Genomic DNA, 27891 nt, shown 5'->3' on the forward strand with positions numbered 1-27891 from the left:
AGAGGCTACCGGAGACCTGGAACTCCACGTGGGTCGTGCGCGCTGGGACCACCAGAGTAGGGTGGCCGCGGCCACGCGGTGAGGAGCGTTTGTATGGTCTGTGCAGAGAGGAGAGAACAGGGATAAACAGACACATAGTTGACAGGCTACAGAAGAGGCTACGCTAATGCAAAGGAGATTGGAATGACAAGTGGACTACACGTCTCGAATGTTCAGAAAGTTAAGCTACGTAGCAAGAATCTTATTGACTAAAATGGCCAATGGAAATTTAGACAATTTTACTTATTTTCCTCTCAATGTCTCTAAATAAAATACAGTTTACTTGACTTGTTATTGGAAGAATAAGTATTTACAACAATGAATTGAGTGTGGTTGACATATACCAATAGTATAATCCATCTCCCTGTATTATCCGCTTCATGACTCAATATATGACCCTTAAAGTTGCCTTTTAAAATAGTGACACCTACTGACCGATTAGTAGCAAATGAAAACCAAATATCATTCCCCCCATTGACACTTCCAAAACGCAGTATCTGTGGAAAAGGCATGAGTTTCTTGAATAAAATAAAAGTCAGCACTATTACCCTTACAATACAAAAAAATATTTCCTTTTCAAAATATGACGGATTTCCCTGGCATTAATAGAAAAAACAGAAATGGACATTTACTATCACAGTGACTATATGAAGAACATTACACTTGTTTTCACATGAATCGGGTTCTCACAAAAAGGTCTTACTAGTTGCAAATAAAAACAGTCTTATGCACCACGCAAGAGGTTGACCTAAATGATATATATATATATATATTGTTTTATACAATTGCAAATAACATTGTACCATAGATTGGTAAAACGAATAGCCATCAAGATAACATTGTCAGTGCGAATTTCCCTGCAATAAATAAATAAATAAATATAAAACGTTTTGCTCACACAAACAATGCTCTTTCCTCAAGAAATATAAAGTTTTATCAGATGCAAATAAAACTCAGTGCTGCACCACTCACTTGATAAATTCAGCAGTCAACAAGCTAGGCATCAGCGTGAATTTCCCTTTGATTAGCAAAAGCCATGGCTCACGCAAAGTATGCACTTTTCCCTTCCTTCCTCTGTCAATCAACCTCCACAGATGACTCCGAGCTTCTTTGTCAAATGCTGTCAGATCCTCAGGTTGTTCTTTAAATAGTCCTTTTTCTTTGCACTTTTCCATGTCATATCCCTCGCTGTCCTGGAGATGAATCTCATGATCACTGGATGTGGTGGCTGGTTGTTTTCCCTATCTCTCACCCTTCCCAGGCAGTGCACTACATCCAGAGAACCTGCAACAACATTTCGCTCCTCCTCCGCAACTATTGCCCTGCAAATGTCCTTCACTCTTGCTTTGATGTTGTCGTCAGATTTTTCTGCTATTGCATAAATTCGAAGATTCCACCTCCGACCATACCGGTCCTTCTTGTTTACATTTGACTCCATTTCAGTGAGTTTTTTCTCCTGCTTTGCAACCTGAATTTTTAATATTGCGTTCTGTTGCTTCAGTTTTTACTTCATCAGCATTGAAATCAATCGCTTTCTTCATGTTCAAATCAAATCAAATGTATTTATATAGCCCTTCGTACATCAGCTGATATCTCAAAGTGATGTACAGAAACCCAGCCTAAAACCCCAAACAGCAAGCAATGCAGGTGAAGAAGCACGATGGCTAGGAAAAACGATACTGACAGTGTTCTTTTTCACCAAATCCGTGATTTCATCTGCGTTCTCTTTGATTTTAACCGTGAGGATACGGACGAGAAGTCCACAATCATCTCCTTAGTTTTGTTGACGTTGAGTGTGAGGTTATTTCCTGACACCACACTCCAAGGGGGCCTCACCTCCTCCCTGTCAGTTGTTGGTAATCATCGCTTCACTACTTCCGTTGTCCTGTAGCTGGCTCAGTGATGGTTCACTTCTCAGCTTCTTTGGAAGTTGCTCTTTGGTTGGGGTATTCAGGTATGAATCACATTTACCCCCTTTTTTACACTGCAAACATATGAGTGAGTTTCAACAATGTCTCTTTTCTCCTTGGAAGTTTCAACATCCATTATCTCAGCAACAGTTTGGTCATGTCCTGATTCCATGCTACTAGCTATGAAGACGTTAGCAAGCTAATTTAACTACACACGCTGAAACTTTTCGATAGCTACCGTTAGCTTGTTCGTTGGAAATCGTCAAAAATATATTTCAATGGTTTGATTAATTACAAAATTATTCAAAATAGCTACATTGTATGGTTAGATATAATTTGTTTGTGAAAAAAAAATGCAACTGCAGCTTAAAACTATAAACTTTGTGAGAAAATCCTAAAATTGTTCCTCAGCTAGAAGTGTTACACCCTCTCATGCCGCCATCTTGACCCCTTGGTCAACTTTAAACAAGTTTACCAAACCCTCCATGCTTTTTATCTTGACTGTGATATTCGTATCCTATCCTCTTCAGTGTGACAGGCTAGCTGCAGACACAGCCATTGACCTGAGGAGAAGGGGAGTGGCCTCTGTCAGTCTATGACCTTGAGTAGTTCAGAGTTGGTGTCTCAACTCATCATCATTGAGAAGGATTCTCCACCAGGTATTTATCCTAAGGTAGATGATAAACCATTTGACAGTATTGCTCTTCAATATGAGTTTGAAAGACTGATGCTGTTTTCTTCATGATTTTCTGAATTATACATTTTCATAGGCTTTACTAGTTCTTATCATTTCACTGTAGTGACTTTGATAAAGGCATTACCCCCGTTTCTCTAAATTCAGAGATGCATTTGCCAATGAAGACACCACAGAGCTGAGTGGGAAGTGCATTGTGGAGATGGCGGAAAGGTACATTACATTTACATTATACTACAGCATGTACATGGTCATGCACCGTTATACACTCAGTGGCGAGTTTATTAGGTACACCACCCCATTCACAAAAATGGTTAGCATCTACAGAGAGTTAGTCACGTGGTCGTGGCTTGCTATATAAAGAAGGCAGACAAGCATGAAGGCATTCAGTTACTGTTCGAATGAAACATTAGAATGGGTAAAACTAGTGACCTGAGCAACTCTGAGCGTGGTATGATCATCAGGTCAGGCGCGCTGGTCCCAGCATCTCAGAAACAGCCGGCCTCCTGGACTTTTCACGCACAACAGTGTCTAGGGTTTACTGAGAATGGTGCGACAAACCAAAAACATCCTCGGTCCTCTGCCAGGACCTAGGATCAAGGGAGACTGTGCTGCCATCCTGTTAGAAGATAACAGATTATTTTAGTTTCACAACATAAACGTTTTCAATATATTCATTCAAGAAAAGTCACGCCTTGGGAGTTTTATTGAAGACTTAGTTGTTAGCTATCTGTCTAGTTTTGCATGGGAACGCAACTCAAGGGCAGAATAGTGAAAAAACATCATCACAGCGGGCTCAAGCACAAGAATAACTGCACACGGTGGTGGTTATGTTTCTACGTTCATCAGCCAACAAAGCCTCTTATCCTAGGGAAGACCAGCAGTCTACGATGCAACAACCAGAGCCAGGTGTTCAACAGAGAGAGATGGAAGAGCCTCTTCAGCACATTGGGACCAAGTCTCAATCTACAAGATCAAGGTCATCAAAACAGTCAAGCAGATCCTCAACAGCGAGTTCTGCAGCCGTCAAAGCACGCGCCAAGGCGGAGGCAGCACGCGCACAAGTCTCTTATGCTGAGAAGGAAGCTTCTGTGATGAAGCAAAAGGCAGAAACAGAGAAGCAAAAAGCTGACCTCGAGGCAACTTTATATGTTCTCCAAGTTGAGAGAGCAGCTGCTGCTGCGTTGGCTGAAGCTGCAGCCTTTGAAGAAGCTGTAGAATCAGAACGCAGAGAGCTTCGCAAAGAACTAGACACAGGGACACAGCCCTTAAGTCCAGTCCAACGTACATGTGAGTATGTGCAACAACATGCTAGGCCCTACTTTGCTGAACTTCCATTTGAAGTGGAGAAACAAGAGCTTAGTGTTGACCCAGCTACATACCATAATCCAGAAAGTAGCAAACAACAGAACATGAGCAGAGACTCTCCGTTCAAAAGAAATGAACAGCAGCATGGTGGAAATGGAAAGCAAGCCCACTTCCAGTCACACACACACAACTTCCCTGAGTCACAAGTGGCACCAGACCTCACCAAGTACCTCCTACGACGTGAGATGGTGAGTTCAGGACTCCTGAAGTTTGATGATCGCCCTGAAAATTATTGGGCATGGAAAGCATCCTTTCTCAATGCGACCAGAGACTTGAATTTATCAGCCAGGGAAGAGTTAGATCTAATTACCAAGTGGCTAGGGGCAGAGTCGTCTGAGCAAGCAAACAGAATTAGATCTGTCCATATTTTCAACGCAACAGCAGGGCTTAACATGGTCTGGCAACGACTAGAAGAGTGCTATGGTACACCCGAAGTGATCGAGAATGCACTGTTGAAGAAAATTGATGATTTTCCAAAACTGGCTAACAAAGACAATCACAAACTAAGAGAACTAGGTGACATTCTTCTCGAACTGGAGTGTGCTAAAGTAGAAGGGTACCTTCCAGGCCTCGCTTATCTGGACACATCTCGGGGGGTAAACCCTATTGTAGAGAAACTTCCATTCAGTTTACAAGAAAAATGGATAGCACAGGGATCCAAATATAAGGAGGACTATCGGGTAGCATTCCCACCATTCACGTTCTTCTCGAGATTCATCAGGAACCAGGCGAAAATTAGAAATGACCCCAGCTTCACCCTCTACACCTCAACTAACCAGGTGTCCATGAAAAGTGAGAAACCTGCCAGGTACAGCAGCAAGACACCTGTGACTGTATACAAGACAGATGTGTCATCTGAGGCTTCAGACCACCAAACCAAACCCAGTAAGACCAAGGTTGAAAACCCTGACCGTCACTGCCCAATACATAACAAGCCTCATCCTCTTAAAAGGTGTCGTGGGTTTAGATACAAAACTCTAGATGAGCGCAAATCATATCTCAAAGACAATGGCATTTGTTTCCGATGTTGTGGGTCAACTCAGCACAGAGCTAAAGACTGTAAGGTTTCAATCAAGTGCTCTGAGTGCGACAGCGACAGGCATCTTGCTGCTCTGCATCCAGGCCCAGCCCCTACAAATACAGACACCGCTACAGCAGAGACAGAGCATGGCGGGGAGCAAGGTGACGATGCTCTTCTATCTGTCACCTCAAAGTGTACAGAGATCTGTGGTGAGGCAGTCAATCCAAGATCATGTTCAAAAATATGCCTAGTCAAAGCTTATCCGGCTGGGAAAAGAGAGAAAGCTGTCAAAATGTATGTAGTGCTTGATGAACAGAGTAACAAATCTCTGGCCAAGACAGAGTTTTTCAGTCTCTTCAACATCAATGACAACTCTGCTCCATACACCATGAAGACGTGTTCTGGGGTAACAGAGACTTCAGGCAGGAGAGCCGTCAACTTCATGGTGGAGTCTATAGATGGACACATGCAGCTCACTCTCCCTACTCTGATAGAGTGTGATATGATGCCAGACGATAGGATGGAGATTCCCTCCCCCGACATTGCGTATCATCATCCCCATCTGCAACCAGTTATGGACAGAATTCCAGCTGTGGACCCAGGCGCTCCCATCCTCCTGCTCTTAGGACGAGACATCTTAAGGGTACACAAGGTACGAGAGCAAATCAATGGGCCCCACGACACTTCTTATGCACAGCGACTCGACCTCGGGTGGGTCATTGTGGGTGAGGTCTGTCTGGGAACGGCTCACCGACCAGCCAATGTTAACGTGTTCAGGACAAACATACTTCAAAATGGTCGCACATCCTATCTGAGCCCTTGCCCTGACATCATCCAGGTAAAAGAGAACTACAACAGCGTAGCTCAGAAACACATCTCTCCCTCTACAGTGCACTTGAGAGATCCAATCACAACTGTGAACACAGACAGCCTGGGATGTTCCGTGTTCGACAAAACACAAGACGATGATAAACCAGCACCATCAGTGGAGGACAAAGCCTTCTTGGACATTATGGACAAACAGGTTTTCCAGGATGATGGAAACAACTGGGTGGCTCCACTACCCTTTCGCCCCAATAGACGTCGCCTTCCTAATAACAGGGAGCAGGCCATGAACCGTCTCACATCACTTCGCAGGACTTTAGACAAAAAGCCTGACATGAAGCTTCATTTTATTGACTTCATGCAAAAGATGCTGGATAACGACCAAGCCGAACCTTCACAGCCACTAGAGGGAGACAAAGAACGTTGGTATCTGCCCATATTTGGTGTTTACCATCCACAAAAGCCTGAACAAATACGAGTAGTATTTGACTCCAGTGCTAAGTGTCAAGGCGTGTCACTTAACGATGTTCTGCTCAGTGGTCCAGACTTAAACAACACACTCTTGGGTGTCCTAATACGTTTCCGCAAGGATTGCATTGCACTAACAGCAGATGTGCAACAAATGTTTTACTGTTTTGGTGTACGTGAGGATCACAGAGATTACTTAAGGTTTCTCTGGTATGAAGACAACAACCCAGATAGAAACATAACTGAGTACAGGATGAAAGTCCATGTATTTGGGAACAGCCCTTCACCAGCCGTAGCCATCTACTGCATGAGACGAGCAGCGCTACAGGGTGAGAAGGAACACGGGTCAGAACCCAAGCAATATGTAGTGAGGAACTTCTACGTCGATGATGGTCTGACATCAGTAACTACTACAGAAGAAGCTATCAATATTCTAAGAAAAACACAAGCAATGTTGGCAGAGTCCAACATGAAACTACACAAGATTGCATCCAATAGCAAAACAGTTATGGAAGCCTTCCCTATGGAGGACCGTGCGAAAGACTTAAAAGATCCTCTCCCCTTTCAACGGAGCCTGGGACTATCCTGGAACCTGGAAACAGACAGCTTCTCATTCCAGGTGTCCCACAATGAGAAGCCTTTTACTCAGAGAGGCATCCTGTCCACAGTGAATAGTCTTTATGACCCCCTTGGGTTCGTGGCTCCAATAACAATGCAAGGTAAAGCCTTAATCAGAGAACTCTCTTCTGATCAGAGTGAGTGGGATGTCACTCTTCCAACAGAAAAAGAAGAGAAATGGAAACAGTGGAAGCAAGTCCAGTGTCTCGCTGACACCTTTTGGAAAAGGTGGAGACAGGAGTACCTGACAACGCTGCAGAGATGCAGAAAATGGACAGCAGAAAAGCCAAATGTAAAAGTGGGAGATGTTGTCTTATTGAAAGACAGTCAGGCACACAGAAATGACTGGCCAGTCGGGCTTGTGGTAAAAAACCTTTCCCAGTACTGACAAAAAGGTTAGGAAAGTAGAACTAAAAATTGTCAAGCAAGGAGCTGCTAAGGTGTTTCTGAGACCAATCTCAGAGATTGTTGTTCTTCTTTCTGAAGCATCCTAGAGACAAAAGATAAAAATAGAAAGGACATTTGTTTCTCGATATGTTTTATTTAATAGTGGCACAATTTCATTATACCAGGTGGGGAGTGTGCTGCCATCCTGTTAGAAGATAACAGATTATTTTATTACAATGGTTAAATTGGATTTTCATTGTGTTCAATGGTGTTATTTGCCCCCTAGTGGCGCTTTCTGGTACTTAGAGAGACGACGCAAACAGGAAGTTCAGAATTTGTTTTGCACGCATAGAGCAGCTACAAGCAACGCTACGGTTCAGGTCTTTCAATGTAGTTATTTCTTGTCACGCTTCAGCCTTGGAAAAATATTTGTTTGTAAGTTCGATTCAAGCATTTAGCTAATGATGATAATCTTGTTATTGATAGAGTTTCTTACATATCAATGTTGGTTGCATTTACTCACAAATTGCAATGCCTTTTGTGTATGTCGTTAGCTGTATTACTTTGCTCATGCGTCATGCAAACTAATTGTAAAATATACAATACTGTAGTTTTGTTACTGTTTCTAGTGTAATATGCTTTGTTATTCTACATAGATGGTTATACATTATTAGAGTAATGAAAGGAGCAATTACCATATGGTTAACAATTAGATATATGGTTTGGCATCATGCCAGATGCATGGTACCTTAGCACGTGCTTTGTATTATGCAACTTCAAATGTTTAATGTACAGCTACAGTATGTCGGTGTGAATTGAACACTAAAGTATATTATTTTCTGTATTTTGCAGTTTCACAACATAAACGTTTTCAATATATTCATTCAAGAAAAGTCACGCCTTGGGAGTTTTATTGAAGACTTAGTTGTTAGCTATCTGTCTAGTTTTGCATGGGAACGCAACTCAAGGGCAGAATAGAGACACTCAAGTGTTTTAGTACTATATCTCTTGACACAATGATGAAAGTAATCATGGCCTCTAAACCTTCAAGCTGCATACTGGACCCTATTCCAACTAAACTACTGAAATAGTTTTTTCCTGTGCTTGGCCCTCCTATGTTGAACATAATAAACGGCTCTCTATCCACCGGATGTGTAACAAACTCACTAAAAGCGGCAGTAATTTTTAATTTAAATTTAATTGTACCTTTATTTTACTAGGCAAGTCAGTTAAGAACAAATTCTTATTTTCAATGACGGCCTAGGAACAGTGGGTTAACTGCCTAGTTCAGGGGCAAAACGACAGATTTGTACCTTGTCAGCTCGGGGATTCGATAATAAAGCCTCTCTTGAAAAAGCCAAACCTTGATGCAGAAAATATAAAGAACTATCGGCCTATATCGAATCTCCCATTCCTCTCAAACATTTGAGAAAAAGCTGTTGCGCGGCAACTCACTGCCTTCCTGAAAACAAGCAATGTATACGAAATGCTTCAGTCTGGTTTTAGACCCCATCATAGCACTGAGACTGCACTTGTGAAGGTGGTAAATTACCTTTTAATGGCGTCAGACCGAGGCTCTGCATTTGTCCTCGTGCTCCTAGACCTTAGTGCTGCTTTTGATACCATCGATCACCAAATTCTTTTGGAGAGATTGGAAACCCAAATTGTTCTACACAGACAAGTTCTGTCCTGGTTTAGATATTATCTGTCGGAAAGATATCACCTTGTCCTCTGACAAACAAATCAACTGTACATTTCGGTGTTCCTCAAGGTTCCGTTTTAGGACCACTATTGTTTCCACTATATATTTTACCTCTTAGTGATGTCATTCGGAAACATAATGTTAACTTTCACTGCTATGGGGATGACACACAGCTGTACATTTCGATGAAACATGGTGAAGCCCCAAAATTGCCCTCTCTGGAAGCCTGTGTTTCAAACATAAGGAAGTGGATGGCTGCAAATGTTCTACTTTTAAACTCAGACAAAACAGAGATGATTGTTCTAGGTCCCCAGAAACAAAGAGATCTTCTGTTGAATCTGACAATTAATCTTGATGGTTGTACAGTTATCTCAAATAAAACTGTGAAGGACCTCGGTGTTACTCTGGACCCTGATCTCTCTTTTGACAAACATATCAAGACTGTTTCAAGGACAGCTTTTTTCCATCTATGTAACATTACAAAAATCAGAAACTTTCTGTCCAAAAATGATGCAAAAAAAGTAATCCATGCTTTTGTCACTTCTAGGTTAGACTAGTGCAATGCTCTACTTTCCAGCTACTAGATAAGCACTAAATAAAGTTCAGTTAGTGCTAAACACAGCTGCTAGAATCTTGACTAGATCCAACACATTTGATCATATTACTCCAGTGCTAGCCACTCTACACTGGCTTCCAGTTAAGGCAAGGGCTGATTTCAAGGTTTTACTGCTAACCTACAAAGCATTACATGGGCTTGCTCCTACCCATCTTTCTGATTTGGTCCTACCGTACATGCTAGAGATCAACAGATTAATCGGAATGGCCGATTAATTAGGGCCGATTTCCGATTATTCTTTTTTTATTTAATTATTTTTTGTATACCTTTTATTTAACTAGGCAAGTCAGTTAATAACACATTCTTATTTTCAATGACGGCCTAGGAACTGTGGGTTAACTGCCTTGTTCAGGGGCAGAACGACAGATTTTCACCTTGTCAGCTCAGGGGTTCCAATCTTGCAACTGCAGTTAACTAGTCCAACGCTCCAACCATTGCACTCCAAAAGTAGCCTGCCTGTTACGCGAATGCAGTAGAAGCCAAGGTAAATTGCTAGCTAGCATTAAACTTATATTATTAAAAAAACAATCAATCATAATCACTAGTTATAACTACTAATCCAGTTTAGCAGGCAATATTAACCAGGTGAAATTGTGTAATTTCTCTTGCGTTCATTGCACGCAGAGTCAGGGAATATGCAACAGTTTGGGCTGCCTGGCTCATTGCAAACTAATTTTACCAAATTATGACATACATTGAAGGTTGTGCAATGTAACAAGAATATCTAGATTTAGGGATGACACCCATTAGATAAAATACCGAACGGTTCCGTATTTCACTGAAATAAAAAGTTTTGTTTTCGAAATGATAGTTTCCGGATTCGATCATATTAATGACCAAAGGCTCGTATTTCTGTATGTTATTATGTTATAATTAAGTCTGATTTGATAGAGCAGTCTGACTGAGCAGCAGCAGGCCCGTAATCATTCATTCAAACAGCACTTTTGTGCGTTTTGCCAGCAGCTCTTCGCAAGCACAGCGCTGTTTATGACTTCAAGCCTATCAGCCTAATGGCTGGTGTAACCAATGTGAAATGGCTAGCTAGTTAGCTGGGTGTGCGCTAATACTGTTTCAAACTTCACTCGCTTTTAGATTTGGAGTAGTTATTCCCCTTGCGCTGCAAGGGCCGCGGCTTTTGTGGAGCGATGGGTAACGATGCTTCGAGTGTGGCTGTTGTTGATGTGTTCCTGGTTCGAGCCCAGGTAGGGGCGAGGAGAGGGATGGAAGCTATACTGTTACACTGGAAATACTATAGTGCCTATAAGAACATCCAATAGTCAAAAGTATATGAAATACAAATTGTATCGAGAGAAATAGTCCTATAAATACTATATTAACTACAACCTAAAACCTCTTACCTTGGAATATTGAAGTCTCATGTTAAAAGGAACCACCAACTTTCATATGTTCTCATGTTCTGAGCTAGGAACTTAACCGTTAGCTTTTTTACACAGCACATATTTTACATGGCACATATTACTTTCTTCTCCAACATTTTGTTTTTGCATTATTTAAACCAAATTGAACACGTTTCATGATTTATTTGAGGCTAAATTGATTTTATTGATGTTTTATATTAAGTTAAAATAAGTGTTAATTCAGTATTGTTTTAATTGTCATTATTACAAAGTTTAAATAAATCAGCCGATGTAATCGGTATCGGCTTTTTTGGTCCTCCAATAATCGGTATCTGCGTTGAAAAATCACAATCGGTCGACCTCTAGTACATATTTGCACGTACGCAACGGTCACAAGACGCAGGCCTCCTAATTGTCCCTAGAATTTCTAAACAAACAGCTGGAGGCAGGGCTTTCTCCAAAAAGGCTACATTTTTATGAAATGGTCTGCCTACCCAAAGACCTCTAAGTCTTTATTGAAGATTCATCTCTTCAGTAGGTCCTATGATTGAGTGTCGTCTGGCCCAGGAGTGTGAAAGTGAACGGAAAGGCACTGGAGCAACGAACCGCCCTTGCTATCTCTGCCTGGCCGGTTCCCCACTCCACTGGGATTCTCTGCCTCTAACCCTATTACAGGGGATGAGTTACTGGCTTACTGGTGCTCTTCCATGCCGTCCCTGGGAGGGGTGCATCACTTCGAGTGGGTTGAGTCATTGATGTGATCTTCCTATCTGGGTTGGCGCCCCTTGAGTTGTGCCGTGGCGGAGATCTTTGTGGGTTATACTCAGCATGGTCTCAGGATGGTAAGTTGGTGGTTGAAGATATCTTTCTAGTGGTGTGGGGGCTGTGCTTTGGCAAAGTGTGTGGGGTTATATCTTGCCTGTTTGGCCCTGTCTGGGGGTATCGTCGGATGGGGCCAGTGTCTCTCGACCACTCCTGTCTCAGCCTCCAGTATTTATGCTGCAATAGTTTGTGTGTTGGGGGGCTAGGGCCAGTCTGTTATATCTGAAGTATTTCTCCTGTGTGAATTTAAGTATGCTCTTTCTTTCTTTCTTTCTTTCTTTCTTTCTCTTTCTCGGAGGACCTGAGCTCTAGGCCCATGCCTCAGGACTACCTGGCCTGATGACTCCTTGCTGTCCCCAGTCCACCTGGCCGTGCTGCTGCTCCAGTTTCAACTGTTCTGCCTGCGGCTATGGAATCCTGACTTGTTCACCGGATGTGCTACCTGTCCCAGACCTGCTGTTTTCAACTCTCTAGAGACAGGAGTGGTAGAGATACTCTGAATGATCGGCTATGAAAAGCCAACTGACATTTACTCCTGAGGTGCTGACCTGTTGCACCCTCAACATACAGTGTGATTATTATTATTCGACCCTGCTGGTCACCTATGAACATTTGAACATCTTGGCCATGTTCTGTTATAATCTCCACCCGGCACAGCCAGAAGAGGACTGGTCTCCCCTCATAGCCTGGTTCCTCTCTAGGTTTCTTCCTAGGTTCTGGCCTTTCTAAGGAGTTTTTCCTAGCCACCGTGCTTCTACACCTGCATTGCTTGCTGTTTAGGGTTTTAGGCTGGGTTTCTGTACAGCACTTTGAGATATCAGCTGATGTAAGAAGGGCTTTATTAATACATTTGATTTTGATTTGAATCAGTGGTAGTCCTGTGGGTGAAAACAGCTAGTTGATGAGGTCGAATGAGAATGTTAAGAAACATGCAAGCTAACATGCAGGCCACAAACAGGCAAATAACAGCACAACACAACAGTATCTCGGGAATACACAACTCATCGGGCCTTGTCACGGATGGGCTATTGCAGTAGACAACCACACCGGGTTCCCCTCCTATGAGCAAAAAACTAGAAGCAGTGGCTCCAGTGGGCACACGATCACCAACACTGGACAATTGAGTGGAAAAATGTTGCCTGGTCCAACAAATCCCGTTTCTTGTAGCATCATGCTGATAGCAGTCAAGAATTGGCATTCCCTTGTGTCAGCGGTACAGGCTGGTGGTGGGTGTGTAATGGTGTGGGGAATGATTTCCTGTCACACATTAGGTCCCTTGATACCAATTGAGCAATGTTTCCATGCCCTGAAGAATTCAGGTTGTTCGGGTGTCAAATGGGGTCTCGACTCAGTGCTAGATGAGTGTACCTAATAAACTGTCCAGTGAGTATTTAACTATAAAGCCTTAACAAAACAGGCTGAATATCCTTTTGAAGATTTGTTTGTTTTAGATCTGGGCTCTCACCTTAACTGTTTTTTGATTTGCAGATGTTTTTCAAAGTTCTGTTTTGCATTCCGTTTCCAATTTGAAGATAACCTGATGTCGCTGTCAGGAAACGTGTTGACCTGGTTAGGGGCTACAAGATGTTGACGTTAGTGAGATAATCTATTTGCACGCTGAACTGAAATGTACATAGGCCTATACACAAGTCTCTAACTTCCTCTATTTTCAGGTCGGAGTGTGACAGACCACACCTCCTTCAAATTCCTCCTTACCCAGGTCCTATATCTTTCCTGGCTCTCCTAGGTGGTACCCGCATTTTTCCGGGTTCCTCAATTTGTTCTTACCCTCACCATGGACGCTTCTGAGACTCCTCAAACTCGTGACACATGGACTACTGCAGTGGCAGTACATTACACGGTATTCCTATACATAGAATACTAAATCATTATAATTCTGTGTTCATATTCCTATGGAGGATCTACACCGTTGTTGTTTATTGAGTATGAGTTTTACCAATTAATAAGCTTGGATGTGATTAACCTTGCCAAACTATTGCCTCAGATTTACAAAAGTTGGGAGATGCTACCACGTCTAAACACAAAATGACTGATAAAGCATACTTTATTCAAATGAGCATTGTATGAAGAGACATGCCAGCTGTGATTTTTTAGCTGCACCTAAAAACACCAACCAAATGTGAATGTATTTTGTAATACTGATAGCAATAAAAGTATCTACATTCCTATACCACTTAACACTAATATGTTGTGTGTAGCAGGGTAATTGTTATTGCATGAGTTTACTTTGGGCTCTTGTTGTGCACTGTCACGAACCAGCTTGAAGCTCGTAACAAAAGGGAGATAATGTGGAGATAAGGAATAACAAAATATATTAACTAAGGTAACCTAAATGCAATTAACAATGGGGTGTGTGTAATAAGTGTAATTGAGTGTTTTTCATGCATAAATGTGAAATCTATAAAGGTGTCTGCATGGAGAGTCTTCCCCCAATGAATCTGGAAGAGGTCTATTTATCCCGGGACACACTTGGGCCCAGGTGTTTCCCATGTAGCTGACGACCCTCCCAACTCCTCCCACTGGTATCCTAATAAGGAAACAAGAACAAAGAGAGAATATGGCAGGAGTGGAAGGGTCGTCACAGCACTTATTTAAACAGTTATTTAAATGTTTTATTAATAGCCTCATCAGAGAGGAATGTGAAGCCAGATGTTTTACTCAGCCCAAAATCTGTGCACGAAAAATAAGCCCATGAGGTGAGGAATTTTGGTATTTTTTTGGATATCAATGAGTGTTGAATTTGGTCAACAAAAATGGAATTGCTCATTTGCTACATGAGACTTATTTGACGAAATAGAAGTTCGGAAATTGTTAGGTTATTAATGTACTGATGTAAGTGAACGCACATTGCATTCCAGCAATTTAGGGGAAAAAACGACTTCTGAATTGTGCCTGTGGATATAACCAGATGTTTACCGTGCGAACGATTTGTGCTGAACGACATGTTTCTCCAAAACATCATTGAACAGACTGAGGTATGTTTGCGCCCGTTTGGTGGGTGTGGCTTGAAGTAACGTGTTTAAAGGGCAGTGGCCATGCAGACAGCGTTCCACAACCCAACCCCTCCCCGTTTTTCAACTGGTTTAGTACAACGTTTCCGTTCAATTGAACGTCCCAGAGCGTTAACGTACTGAACGCAGCTCCACTTTAGCATGGACATTGCCATCGAGGGCTTACACATTTGTTATGTAGTAAACTAGGTAGGGAGTCCTATGAGTTGGAAGCAATCAGAAAATTAAGAAAATTGACTAAGCCTTGCTCAATTGCGCTGCCCATGCTGTCACAGGGACTATATTGGCACAGATACAAAGATGAGTCGTATATCTCTATGGCCTGTTGTTCACACGCGTCTCTGCCCTCTCATTGGCTATAAATGGTCCCACCTGATCTCGATCCTCCCGTCTGTTTTCGATGACATGTACTTCTATTGTTCGAGTGGTCACTTGACTATCTTGTCAATATAATAGACCATCGTTCGTCTAATGGAATCTGAACGTACTCTTTCTAAACAACTAAGATAACCTTACAAACATGGCGATTGCGATTACTATAAGTGTGTAATGAAAGAGTTATTTTGCCGACCAGTCCCAATGACCGGCACCTCCCTCCTCCAATCCCTGTCTTTGCATAGAATGGCACACCCTCTTTACCGTCACTCATGAGATACTGAGGGAGGGGGTGCTCTGAGTTCCTGGTCCTCCTAGCCTCGATTTGGCCGGACACGACACACTTTCGGATTTACAGAACAAAAGCAACAACGGACCGAGGGGGGTAGGTACAGTAAGGAAACAATTTTAAACAATTAACAAATCGATTATTCAATTCTAAAGGCGTATCATATCAAGTATCAGTTTGGGTCTCAACTTGAGACAGCTACAAAGTTCTAGAATTGTTTCCGAAACGAAAACCCGTTTTGAGGTTCGACGAATAAAGCATCAGGGTCAGACAAACGGTATTGTTCCCCCGTTTTGTTCTCCAACTTCAGCGATTAACAAACGAGAAGACTGGGATATTTTGTTTTCACTTTACCAAACTCCAGAGTGAAGGGGTGAAGTACACGATTCCGGTAAGTTTTTATTTTTTGTTATTACTGTAGCGTGTCCGTGTGAGTGCGCTTGTGCAGTCTGACCATTTTAGCTAGTACGCCACAAAGGATCAAGACATCGGAAGGGTAGGCCTATTGTCATGGCCACCAGTCCAATCTGTGAGCTGTTTAACATCGTATGCTGTCTTGATGTATGATATGAGGCCTGGTTACCGTTAGTAAAGCGATTAATATCTTTCTGTCGTCGGCAATATAAAATGTTAACGGGTTATTAGTTTGCTCGCTCCCTGGTTGGCCCAATCATTTTTGGGATATTAACGAATAACTTCCGAGAACCAGAGTTCCAACAGACCACAGCAGGATACACTTGAGTGATTTGGTTCTGGGTTCCGATACTAGATATTCCTGACCGTCACAGGCTCTTAAATTCTTCAACATAACTTGATCTAATTTTTCAAATACTTGACTCCCAGTTTCTTTTCGTGTTAATTTGTTTATTATTATAAGCAATCGTAGGGTTTCCCAAACTCTGTCCTGGGGCCTCCCAGTGGTGTAGTGTTAAGGCAAAAAAAAAAAAACAGTACATCTGATTAAATAATCACCTCATCAAGCTTTGATTATTTAAATCAGCTATGTAGCACTAGGGCAAAAACTAAAACGTGCATCATTGGGAAGACCAAAGGCTGAGTTTGGGAAACCCTGTGCTGTGGTAATCATCATGTGAACTCCTAGCTGGAAGGACACAGGGTGTGCGTCATTTGTCACAGTCCTGCACCCTTATTCATTCATCATACACACCTGATTCCGCTAACAAAGTTTCGGTATTGGTGGTCAAAGTAAGTTGAATCGGGTGTTACACTGCCAGTCTGGGACATGCACACTGCGGCCCGCCAGGGTAAATAGACCGCTTGAGTATGGGCACTTGGAATAAATCCCAGTTTTGTGTGTTTGTCTGGGGGAAATTACTTTAAATTTACACCTGTTGCATGTCATAGTTTGCTCTGTGAATTGGCAATGAACTTATGCTTTTGGTCAGATAAGGACAGAGGTTGCACATAAATTCCTTCAAATAGCCGGTTTCAAGTTGGCCTTTTGTATATAGTCAATGCCTCTGCTTCAATGTTTTTTTAATAATGCAGGTTATTATACAATACTTTCCTATATAAATGACAATGTTTTATTTATGTATATATTTTATCATGTATGAATTGCCTACACATTGAATATGTCAATTGCTCAATCTCTTTTGTCTTTCCATAGGTGTTTCTGCTGTGCCTCACTGCCTCTGTCAGGGGCGGTCAAACTTGATTCTGAGGACTGACGACTTGAAGGGAAACAAGGACGAGGGAACAAAGCCAGTGCTGGAAAGGGTAAGAGAAGCGCTTGTGGCAGATTTCTCACACCCCACCCTCACAACACAAAAGTCAATCACCACACTTTGGTTCCAAGGGGGAAGGGAGCACAATCTGGACAGAGGGTATACAACCAGTTTCATGGTGAGACTTTGAGAAGGGAGTGTGACTTAGAGGGGGAGGGGAAACAGCTGTCAGGTCTTTGACTTTGGGAATAGAAAGTCCTCTAGATACTTTCATCTAGACTGACTCATATACTGCTCCTTTGACACCTTTTCCCCTAAAGCACATGACACCATTATAGTATCTAGACATTGGCAACCTCCAGTGTGATTTCTCACTGTTAATGTTATAATGAATTTATAAAGCACACAATGTATTTGATATCTTTATCATATCTCTACCAGACTGGAGTGACGGGCGGTGACCTCACCGATGGCAACACAGGTTGACCGTAACAGGAGAATAGGACTGGAGGTAAACATGAAGGAGTCATCCCAGTGTGATGTCACATGGACAGAGAATGAAGGCAAGCATGCCTCCCTGCATTTCTCCAAGACTTCACACTATCAGATCACCAATGGAAAGAGCAATCTATCCTCTGACCCCAGTGCAACAGACAGTGATGTAAGTGAGGGCAGAGATGGGGGTGTTAGTTTCAGCACCAACCATAACTCTGTGGTGTGCCTACCTTTGGTCTCCGAGGGCCTGAAGCTAGTATGGACACAGTCAGATCAGACACGTGAGCTTGACACCATCCCAGAGCTGGTCCAGGCATTCAATGTGTTCCCATACCCAACATCTCGTGAGGTGAATGCCTTGGCACGGCTCTGTGCCCTGCCTCTGGACAAAGTCAAGGTCTGGTTCATGGTGCAGAGAATCAAATACGGTATCAGCTGGGCCTCAGAGGAGATTGAGGAGACGCGTCGCAAGTTGGCCGGACCTGAGCGGACTAACGACAATGCAAATGAGAAGGAGATAAAAATGAGCAATGGGTGTGGGGCAATATCTGTGGAGGCAGAGGATGATGATCAAATTAATAATTGTCTTCACTCCTATCTGCTTCACCCAAGAAAACGAGCCAGACATGAGACCTCAGAACCCTGCAAACCAGCCGCCACTGTCCAACATTTCAGTTCCTCTCTCCCACCCCCTCAGGATTCATACTACTACCGCCCTCCTGTGGACATGCCAGCAACTACCGCAACTGATGCTTCCCTGAGCCTCTCTGAGACCTCACTTGGCTCTCCACAGCAACAACAACGCGGACGCTACAAAAAGACCAAAGCCCAACTTGCAGTCCTTCGCAGCAGCTTCCTGCGGGAAAACTGGCCCGCAGAGACTGAGCTCCGACGCCTGCAAGAGGAAACCAGCCTGAGCCGCAATGACATCCGCAAGTGGTTCAGCGACAGCCGGTACCAGCTTAGAAATGGGCGTGGACTGCTTGGAACATCCATGGTCTATCCTCAGTTGACCACAGGAGAAGCAAAGAACGAGTCTCAGCAACTTCGACCTCTTCCACTCGTAGCACACAGGCCTCGGGATCAAGAAAATGGTGTTGAAATGCAGGGAAGGGCTCAAGAGAAGGGAGCTCGCAGCAACGGGGTGAAAGATTCACACTTCTTCCAGAACTTTCTGTCAAACAGCTTGGAGGCATTTGGGGAGGGAGCAGTGGGAGTGGAGGCAGAGGAGGACGAGGTTGCGGAGGAAGCCTCAGTTCACACTGAAACTGTTAAGGAAGTGAACGAGGCGGTGGTGAAACAAGAAAAGCCTCTACACTTTAGGGGCAGTAAGAACCCAGAGATTAAACCACCACCATCAGCCGTTACCATCTCCACTTCCCCTCCCCCCTCGCATTCTACCACCTTTTCAACTTTGACCGCTAATAAGCGTAGTTCTACTAGCACGGTGCAGAGGTCTGCTCGCTCAGCCAAAGCCTCACTGACAGCCCTGTCTCTCTCCAGTCCTTCCTCATCTCCTCTTCTTACACCCGCTGGCCGACCACGGAAGACCAAGGAACAACTGGACATACTAAAGGAGCACTTCTTGCGTTGCCAGTGGCCTAAGAGTGAGGACTACACCCAGCTGGTAGAGCTCACAGGCTTGCCTCGTGCAGACGTCAGCCAGTGGTTTGGGGATACGCGCTATGCTGTTAAAAATGGTCAGCTACGTTGGGTGCAGGGGGTCCGTGAGCAATTCCGAGAGCAATTCCTGGCTGAACTAGCCACACAGCAAAATGGCAGTGGTGGAAACGGTTCCAGTGGAACTCCTCGGGTTACGGGTAGCCGCAAACGAAAGTCTCAAGTGAATGGCGCAACAGCACCAACATTCACTGCAGATTCCCCGGACATCAATCCGCTGGAGGTTTACCATCGCTCGACAGGGGTTCTTCATGAGAAAGACCTAGATGCCCTTTGCAAAAAGTCACGAATGAGCTACCAGCAGGTGCGGGACTGGTTTGCATCTCAGGAGAGCAAGGCATTTGACCCAGAGGCCAATGTTACTGATTGAGATGAGGAACTTGTGGAATGGTAGGAGTTGGAAAATAGCAGTTTTTTGAGGACAAGACTGATCATGTTTTACCCAGAATTTCTCATAAATTTGACAAATTTTTCATATTGAATTACTTTGCTTTAATGTGAGCGGGTGTGACTTAAATGCTTAGTATCAGCACAGATTTTGCGACTGTGCTGAATTATTGCTGCATTCCCCCCCCCATAAGTTTGGACTTTAAATCCTGATGGTGCTGCCTACTGTAGACAGGACAGTACATAGTACACTGGTTCAACCCCCCCCACCACCTATTTTGTTTGTGCTGTATCATTTGTAGTCCAGTATTGTAGCAACATATTAACTGGATAAAAAGTATGTATTGGTTGGAGCTCCTTAGGTACTGTAGTTTAGTTCTGTATTTTACAGAAGTGAAACTGCACTGGGAAAACCTAAACATATAATTTGAGTCTTAGGGTAAAGACACTGATTAATCACTTAATGTAGAAATCATTCCTTTACAACCTACATGTCCTTTTTACAACAACAAACTGGACATCCACATGTAATACTTCTGAATAGACAGGTTGCACTTTAATTTTTGAGCCCTAACATTTTAGCTGTGATGTTTATTAAATGCATTCCTTTTCAGAAAAATTGAATTCCTATTAAAATTGTTATGCAGTTTGCACTGACCTGCAATGTTCTAAAGTGAAGTTCAATGTCCACGAAGACTACAAATTCAAACCATATTTTGGATAAACTGAAGAACTGCACTCTTTGGTCTGGTATAATCCTGTATTTTTCACTCTGCTCACCTGTCTCAATTTCTGTTTACCTGTGAAGGGCTGCAATACAGGCTTATTTTATCGTTGGGTTTTCAGTTGATTTCACCTAGTCCATGCCCCAGATTAGTGGGGACAGTATTCTTCCTATATTTAGCATTTGTGTGAGGTGATTGAGGGGCAAAAGAAGTCACTGGAATTGTGTAATCCAACCAAATTCAGTTCAGCAGAGAAGGGATTGAAGCATAATAGATTGTCTTCGTCTACTTTAATCCAAAGCAATAAAGTGTTTTGTGCAGGCCATTTTCTATGCCGGAGAGGAAAATTACTTGTTACAGTCATCCAGGTATACCAGGAAAAGTATTTTAATCAACATTAAGCAACATTTTCTACAGTGTAAATGTTTTTTCTATTAGCTATGAGAATATTACAAAGGAAGTACAAGAATGCGAAGGAGAAATGTTTGTCGGAACACTTCTCAGGTTCCAATCCCTTTAATTGTAGTTGTAAACAGTTTTTCAATGTTTTACTTAACTGGACACATGGCACTCATTTCAAAAGTCAGATTCTCCCATACTTTTGTATCTTTTATATCTAGTAGTTGTGAAAGTAACACTCCAAAACCAAAAGTGGTCCCTGAAAATTGCGTACTAAGTCACATATGTGCACCACCTCATTGCTCTCTACGGTTTCCCCTGAGTTGTTGGGCCCGTCCTGCAACCTCATTGGATAATGCTGGGCAGGCCTCTTGCTAGCTTCCACTCAATGCGAGGGCTATAACTCAATTGTTAAGAGGATGGCCCACGTGGGGTGAAATGTAGGGGAAATGGTGCTGCACAGTTTCAAGAAAAGTATTTTCAAACTAGGGATTTTGTGGCTAATTGAATTGAAGACAGTAATTCTGCTCATAGATTATGCATATATGAACTACACTTTGACACATCCCAAAGCGGGAGGTTTAAAAATATATATATATATATACTTTGTTTGCCAAAGTACCGGAGCATGTCTTTTTAATGTTGTATTATGTTCAATTTAACATTTGCACAACTACATCACTCGAAACAAGTAAAAAAAAATATTTAAAACATTGTGTGTGTTAACTGCTTCCCTGCACTTTCTGAGATCGGGGTCAGCTGTTCATCAGATTCTGCAGAAAAAAAGTAAGAACTATGCCAAAATGCTTAAGGACACGTACTGAAATCAAAGTTGGGTCTTTGCCATTTCAACTCCAGTCACTTTAGGAGCTACTTAATTTAAAACCTAAATTTAACTGGATCTCAATTTTGTCACTGGAATTGAAATTAATACAGTATGAGACAGTATGAAACAATAACCTACCAGTTTACTGGCCATTTCTGAAAGGCCTTGGGGAGTGCAGTGATGACCCAGTCAAGAACTGGAAAATGTTTGGAGTCAGATTCTCAGACCTGAGGATTGGGGAGAGAGGTTTGCTAATTTAGTTTTACACTAAACTACTTTACAGTAAACTACTTTGACGACACAGTCCCAGGAACGATACTTTTGTAGTATAAAGAGACCGATCTAGATTCAACTCTCAGATGTCTCCCACACAACTCTTCTGCAAAGGATTCAGGTAGGGCAGTTGTGCTTCATAGATCTGAGGTGAGGACAATCCTCCATTTGCCTATTAATTATAATGAACAAAAATATTCCAACTTGCAACAATTTCAAAGATTTTACTGAGTGACTGATTTCCTTACATGAACTATAAATTTTAAATAAATTAATTAGGCCTTATTCTATGGATTTCACATACCTCGGAATACTGATATGCATCTGTTGGTCACAGATACTTAAAAAATAAATAAAAGGTAGGTGCATGGATCAGAAAAAAATGGGCCTCAGGATCTTGTTGCGGTACAGTTACCCGGGATTCATCTGCAAAGAGCACATTTTTCCAGTGTGCCAGTAGTGATCGAAAGTGAGTTTTGTCCACTGAAGTCAATTTCGACGCCAAACTGCAGTCAGGTCGACACGCTGGTGAGGACGACGAGCACCCAGATGAGCTTCCCAAGACGGTTTCTGACAGTTTGTGTAGAAGTTCTTCTGTTGTGCAAACCCAGTTTCATCAGCTGTTCGGGTGGCTGGTTTCAGACGATCCAGCAGGTGAAGCCGGATGTGGAGGTCCTTGGCTGGCGTGGTTACACGTGGTCTGTGGTTGTAATACCAGTTGGAAGTACTGTCAAATTCTCTAAAATGACGACGGAGGCAGCTTATGGCAGAGAAATGTTCATTCAATTATCTGGCAACAGCTCTGGTGGAAAATCCTGCAGTCAGCATGGCACAACTTCAGACGTCTGTGGCATTGTGTGACAAAACTGCACATTTTAGAATGGCCTTTTTTTGGTCCCTGGCACAAGGTCCACCTGTTTAATGATCATGCTGTTTTACCAGCTTCTTGATATGCCACACCTGTCAGGTGGATGGATTATCTTAGCAAAGGAGAAATGCTCACTAACAGGGATGTAAACAAATTTGAGAGAAAAGCTTTTTGTGCGTATGAACATTTCTTTTCATGTTGCTTTTATATTTTTGTTCAGTGTAATTGACACTCAACCAATTATCAGTTTCTGGCTGACTTTTATCCAAATGAGAATCTCCCACACTACATGTACCTGTAAGAATTACCTTAATACCAGTAGATAGCATTTTTGCTGTTAGCCAAATTGCTAATTAAAGGCTTAAAATATTAACACATTTGTGAATCATTGCATTAACCAAGAGTGCAACATTATGGTTCAGATGAGAAGCTCCTGTATAGTTTGATGTGCATTCCTTATTTTGTTTGTCTATATACTATGGTATTTACGGTACGCTAACAGGTCCTTCTGTAGCTCAGTTGGTAGAGCATGGCGCTTGTAACGCCAGGGTAGTGGGTTCGATCCCCGGGACCACCCATACGTAGAATGTATGCACACATGACTGTAAGTCGCTTTGGATAAAAGCGTCTGCTAAATGGCATATATTATTATTATTATTATTAGGTGCACACACATGCATGAAGAAAGAACATGGCTCTGGTCACAGAACATCCAAAGGATGAAGTAAGGATAGTGAAAACAGAAAAGTAGCAAATCTGATGTTGAAGAGCAATCTTACTACAACATTACTAATGTAAATCCACCCTTACCACTACTTTCAACGATGCACCATGGAAATGGAAATCAACTGATATGCATCAATTCTTACCGGGTGGGAGTGCTAATAATGGTGGGAGTCCCTATGAGAAGAGAGAAGAAAAAAAAAATCAGTCCCACATTAGACAGTTTAATGTTCAAAGTGATTTACAGAAAAATAGTTGTGTTGCTTGAATGAACTACCATGGTATGCTAAGACAATTATATGCCAATCTGTAACCATCTGTTTGTGGATTGTTGATGTTTGTGACATCTTTCAAATAATGTTTGGCATGAAAATGTGCCAATGATTCTTTTTTTCATGAAATTAAGTTAATCTGTTGTGTGCCACTCACTGAAGCCACCACGCTCGTGCAGAGAGCCAAGGCTGGAGATTGATGTGGCAGAACCAGGCGGAGTCTGAGAGCGGGAGCAGGAGAGAAACATAGACCATAAGAAAAGACACTTACTGGAGGAGTGTTTCTCAGTCTGCTACAGTTAAAACAGAGAAGGGACATGAAAACTGCTTTAGCAAAGAAGGAATGAAAACTCACTGCGAGGGTGAGCCTAGGGTTTCTATCTCTGAATCTCTCCTGGGTTTCAGCAAAGCCTTGGTGGCTGAAACAGTTATTGACAGGTGAAAATATCTATGAATTTAATAAATTGAGAGAATATAGGACATTGTGTTTGAAAGACTGCTGTTAGACAGTCAGTGTGATGTGTGTATGCATACATACTTGTCTGTGCAACCACATTCATATATCTCCTACCTAACAGGACGTGAGCGAGGGGTGACTGTAAGTGTAAAGACAGATAAGGAAAGTTACACACCATTGCCCATCTGAGGTTTAAAATGGATTGGAATTTCTCCTATTGGGGATTCATTTAAATTGTATCACCTTGCTAAGATCTCTGAAATGCCTCTGATCACAACCCATCAACATTCATCTTTACCTGGGGAGGTAACAGCCACTGGGAGAGACATCCTTTGGGCACTGCTAGGGGAAACAGATCAGTTGTAAGTCAACGCTTTGAACTAATGAGATAATGACAACATATTGAAAATATATTTCTCAGATGTGATAAATATTTGAGACTTATACCCATTTGTTTGAAATTGTCCAGGTGATGCCTGTGAAAAAGAGGAAAGTCTAAAATGAGTATTGTGACAGCAATAGCGTACTTGATTAATCAAAGTCAAAAGACAGTCTTTACTAATGCTCAAAGACATTTGATGCTAAACACACTGAAAATCATACCCTCCTCTGAGAGAGAGGTTTCTTCAACTCGGCATTCTCTCTTTTCAGCTCTAAAACTTGCCTGCATAAAGGTTATGCGAGAGAAAGAAATGTCACTGTAATTGACTGAAGTAAGACAGAAGAATAATAGTAACATACTATCAGTTGTTGTTACTGAACCTGTAACACTGATCTGTGACATCCTTCAGTCTCCTCTCCAGCTCCATAGATTTGTTTTTGAAGTAGACAATGACCCTTTCCTTCTGCCTTCGCTGAAATAGAGCAATCTGACAGGCAGATATATCATTGTTCAAATAGGTATTGCGCTGGTAGGCCCATAATAAACATGTGTTTAACTTTAATTTTTACACTGCTTTTACCCCGCAACTTTTATATCAAATACACCTCACACAAAATGTAAAACAGAGTTGAACCTGTGCTATGTGCTCCAGACGAGACTGAATGAGCTTAACAGGGTCTTTGAAGAACACCTGCTCCTGAGGCTTCATCTTCCAATATAGGAAGAGTGATGTAGGGAAAAGAAAGTGTTATAAGTATGTAGAGATGAGGGACACTTGATTTACTGGGTAGGCTACATGTTGCTGTTGATGAATCAGTGACAGTCATTGAATTGAACAAATAAAACCAACCTGGTCTGAGATGGCCAGGTAATTGCAGCTGGCTCCACACACAGTGCAATGTTCTGAGGGGGAAAAAAGGCAACATTTCGAGACAACACAACAGTATGAAATAAGAACAGATCTGGGACCATAGGATGGGTGTGGGCGGGGGACAGGGAAATTACAACAGTCATACTTTTATTAGGGTTGATGCAGCCTTCACAGCAGATGTGACCACAGCTGGAGACAGCAAAGTTCTGCCCCTCTCTTCGGAAGCAGCTGTTACAGTGGAACCAGTCCATCCTAATGCCTTGTTCTTGACTAGCTCTTGAATCTTGACACAAAACCGTGGAGAGAAAGGTTAGAATTCAGGATGACTGGATTCCATGATGATAACGTTAACTAGTTATGTTCACGCATTTTAACCAGGTTTATTGTCTCAAGTTTGCGTATCAATTGGACTTTTGTGTCGCTAGCAAACTAGCCAGCTAGCTAACATTAGATATGATCAATGACTGGTTTGAAACCTAGTCTGAATAGCCAGTAATGCTAGCTTAGCAGCTAACGTTACCTAGCAAACCAGCTAGCTAGCATAAGGTTGTAAAGTGATGCAGGGGAGAGAAAACACGTCAGACACAATCAAATATGACTCATTTCAATGTTGTTGACTACCTTAGTTTTGAAATGTTGACCATCAACCGAAGATGAGGAGCTGAAAAGTCTGCTTTATTTTATATTATTACTGTAGCAACTAGTCCTGTTCTCCTGCACTGCAGGGTGTTGGTACCGTTGAATGCGCGCGCGTCGTTGATTGGTCGAGTCCTCCATAGCGCGCTAAATTAGTAGACGTTTGGATGGTTGCCCAATTTCATCCCTTCACATGATACGGTAACCGTACAGAGAGAAATCCCAGTGAACAAAATGTCCTGGACTCCCGCTAAAATATGTCTTTGATGATAACTATATGGTTTATAAAATATTAAAAGTGTATTCCATTGTCAATATTGTATGACAAGACTGAGCAAAAACAGGTGCGCAACAGATGTACTTGTCACAACAGTATCAATACCCTGGTCATTGTTTGCTCAATTTCACCTTGAATTTCCAAAATATACAAGTTTAACCAGGAAAAATGACTAAACTAAGAACAGTGGCTAATCATTAATCCTGTTGTTAGTCTTTCACATTGTGTAGGCCTGCACAGCGCATTGGTAAAGTATTTTAGCCTTATTCTAAAATGGATTCAATAGTTTTTTCCCCATAGTCAATCTGCACACAATACCCCATAATAACAAAGCAAAAACAGGTTTTTAGAAAATGTTGCAAATGTATATATATTTTTTAAAGTACCAATTACATTTACATAAGTATTCAGACCATTTACTCAGTACTTTGTTGAAGCACCTTTGGCAGCGATTACAGCCTCAAGTTTTTTGGGGTATGACACTAATCTTGGCACACTTGTATTTGGGGAGTTTCTCCCATTCTTCTCTGCAGATCCTCTCAAACTCTGTCAGGTTGGATGGGGAGCATATTTTCAGACCTATTTTCAGGTCTCTCCAGAGATGTTAAATCGAGTTCAAGTCCGGGCTCTGTCTGGGCCACTCAAGGACATTCAGAGACTTGTCCCTAAGCCACTCCCGTGTTGTGTTGTCTTGGCTGTGTGCTTAGGGTCGTTGTCCTGTTGGAAGGTGAACCTTCATCCTAATCTGAGGTGCTGAGCGCTCTGGAGCAGGTTTACGTCAAGGATCTCTCTGTACTTTGCTCCATTCATCTTTCCCTCAATCCTGCATAGTCTCCCAGTCCCTGCCGCTGAAAAACATCCCCACAGCATGATGCTGCCACCACCATGCTCCACCTTAGGGATGGTATTGGCCAGGTGATGAGCGGTGCCTGGTTTCCTCCAGATGTGACGCTTGGCATTCAGGGCAAAGAGTCCAATCTTTGTTTCATCAGACCAGAGAATCTTGTTTTCTCTTGGTCAGAGTCATTTAGGTTCCTTTTGGGAAACTACAAGCACACTGTCATGTGCTTTTTACTGAGGATTGGCTTTCGTCTGGCCAGTCTACCATAAAGGCCTGATTGGTGGAGTGCTGCAGAGATGGTTGTCCTTCTGGAAGGTTCTCCCATCTCCACAGAGGAACAATGGGGCTCTGTTAGAGTGACCATCAGTTTCCTGATCACCTCCTGACCAAGGCCCTTCTCCCCCAATTGCTCAGTTTGGCCAGCTGTAGGAAGGGTCTTAGTGGTTCCAAACTTCTTCCATTTCAGAATGATGGAGGCCACTGTGTTCTTAGGGACCTTCAATTATGCAGACATTTTTTTGATAGCCTTCCCTAGATCTGTGCCTCGACACAATCCTGTCTCAGAGC

The 27891-nt window shown here is 42.4% G+C and overlaps 2 protein-coding genes and 1 long non-coding RNA gene across 10 annotated transcripts; 2 read left to right on the top strand and 1 right to left on the bottom strand.

Moving 5' to 3' along the window:
• Positions 1 to 1918: 1918 nt before the first annotated feature.
• LOC124009204 lies at positions 1919 to 3225 on the top strand. Its single transcript, XR_006834241.1, has 3 exons — positions 1919 to 1993; positions 2480 to 2622; positions 2791 to 3225. It is a non-coding gene; the product is annotated as an uncharacterized LOC124009204 (long non-coding RNA).
• Positions 3226 to 14401: 11176 nt separating this feature from the next.
• LOC124009237 (zinc fingers and homeoboxes protein 1-like) lies at positions 14402 to 20610 on the top strand. 3 transcript variants are annotated; one of them, XM_046320824.1, is made up of 4 exons: positions 14983 to 15620; positions 15835 to 15915; positions 17155 to 17264; positions 17654 to 20610. In XM_046320824.1, the coding sequence occupies exon 4, from the start codon at positions 17682 to 17684 to the stop codon at positions 19755 to 19757; it is 2076 nt and encodes a 691-aa protein (XP_046176780.1). In that variant the 5' UTR covers positions 14983 to 15620; positions 15835 to 15915; positions 17155 to 17264; positions 17654 to 17681; the 3' UTR covers positions 19758 to 20610. The 3 variants fall into 3 exon arrangements, with proteins under 3 accessions (XP_046176781.1, XP_046176780.1, XP_046176783.1); XM_046320825.1 differs by lacking the exons at positions 14983 to 15620; positions 15835 to 15915 and adding an exon at positions 14402 to 14545; XM_046320827.1 differs by lacking the exon at positions 15835 to 15915.
• A 260-nt stretch (positions 20611 to 20870) lies between these two features.
• LOC124009238 (RING finger protein 212B-like) lies at positions 20871 to 26537 on the bottom strand. Of its 6 annotated transcripts, none has more exons than XR_006834260.1 (14): positions 26192 to 26537; positions 25716 to 25853; positions 25550 to 25602; positions 25334 to 25408; positions 25080 to 25186; positions 24921 to 24981; positions 24765 to 24793; positions 24616 to 24659; positions 24432 to 24456; positions 24216 to 24308; positions 24018 to 24081; positions 23676 to 23765; positions 21863 to 21951; positions 20871 to 21671 (listed from the first exon to the last, which is right to left on the bottom strand). XR_006834260.1 is itself a non-coding variant. In XM_046320829.1 (14 exons), the coding sequence occupies exons 2-13, from the start codon at positions 25819 to 25821 to the stop codon at positions 21867 to 21869; spliced, it is 741 nt and encodes a 246-aa protein (XP_046176785.1). In that variant the 5' UTR covers positions 25822 to 25853; positions 26192 to 26532; the 3' UTR covers positions 20871 to 21671; positions 21863 to 21866. The 6 variants fall into 6 exon arrangements, 2 of the variants coding, with proteins under 2 accessions (XP_046176785.1, XP_046176784.1); XR_006834259.1 differs by having other exon boundaries at positions 23735 to 23765; positions 24616 to 24656; positions 26192 to 26536; XR_006834258.1 differs by having other exon boundaries at positions 23735 to 23765; positions 26192 to 26535.
• Positions 26538 to 27891: the final 1354 nt, after the last annotated feature.

The sequence above is a fragment of the Oncorhynchus gorbuscha genome, linkage group LG22, assembly GCF_021184085.1.
Source record: "Oncorhynchus gorbuscha isolate QuinsamMale2020 ecotype Even-year linkage group LG22, OgorEven_v1.0, whole genome shotgun sequence".
Lineage (NCBI taxonomy): Eukaryota > Metazoa > Chordata > Actinopteri > Salmoniformes > Salmonidae > Oncorhynchus > Oncorhynchus gorbuscha.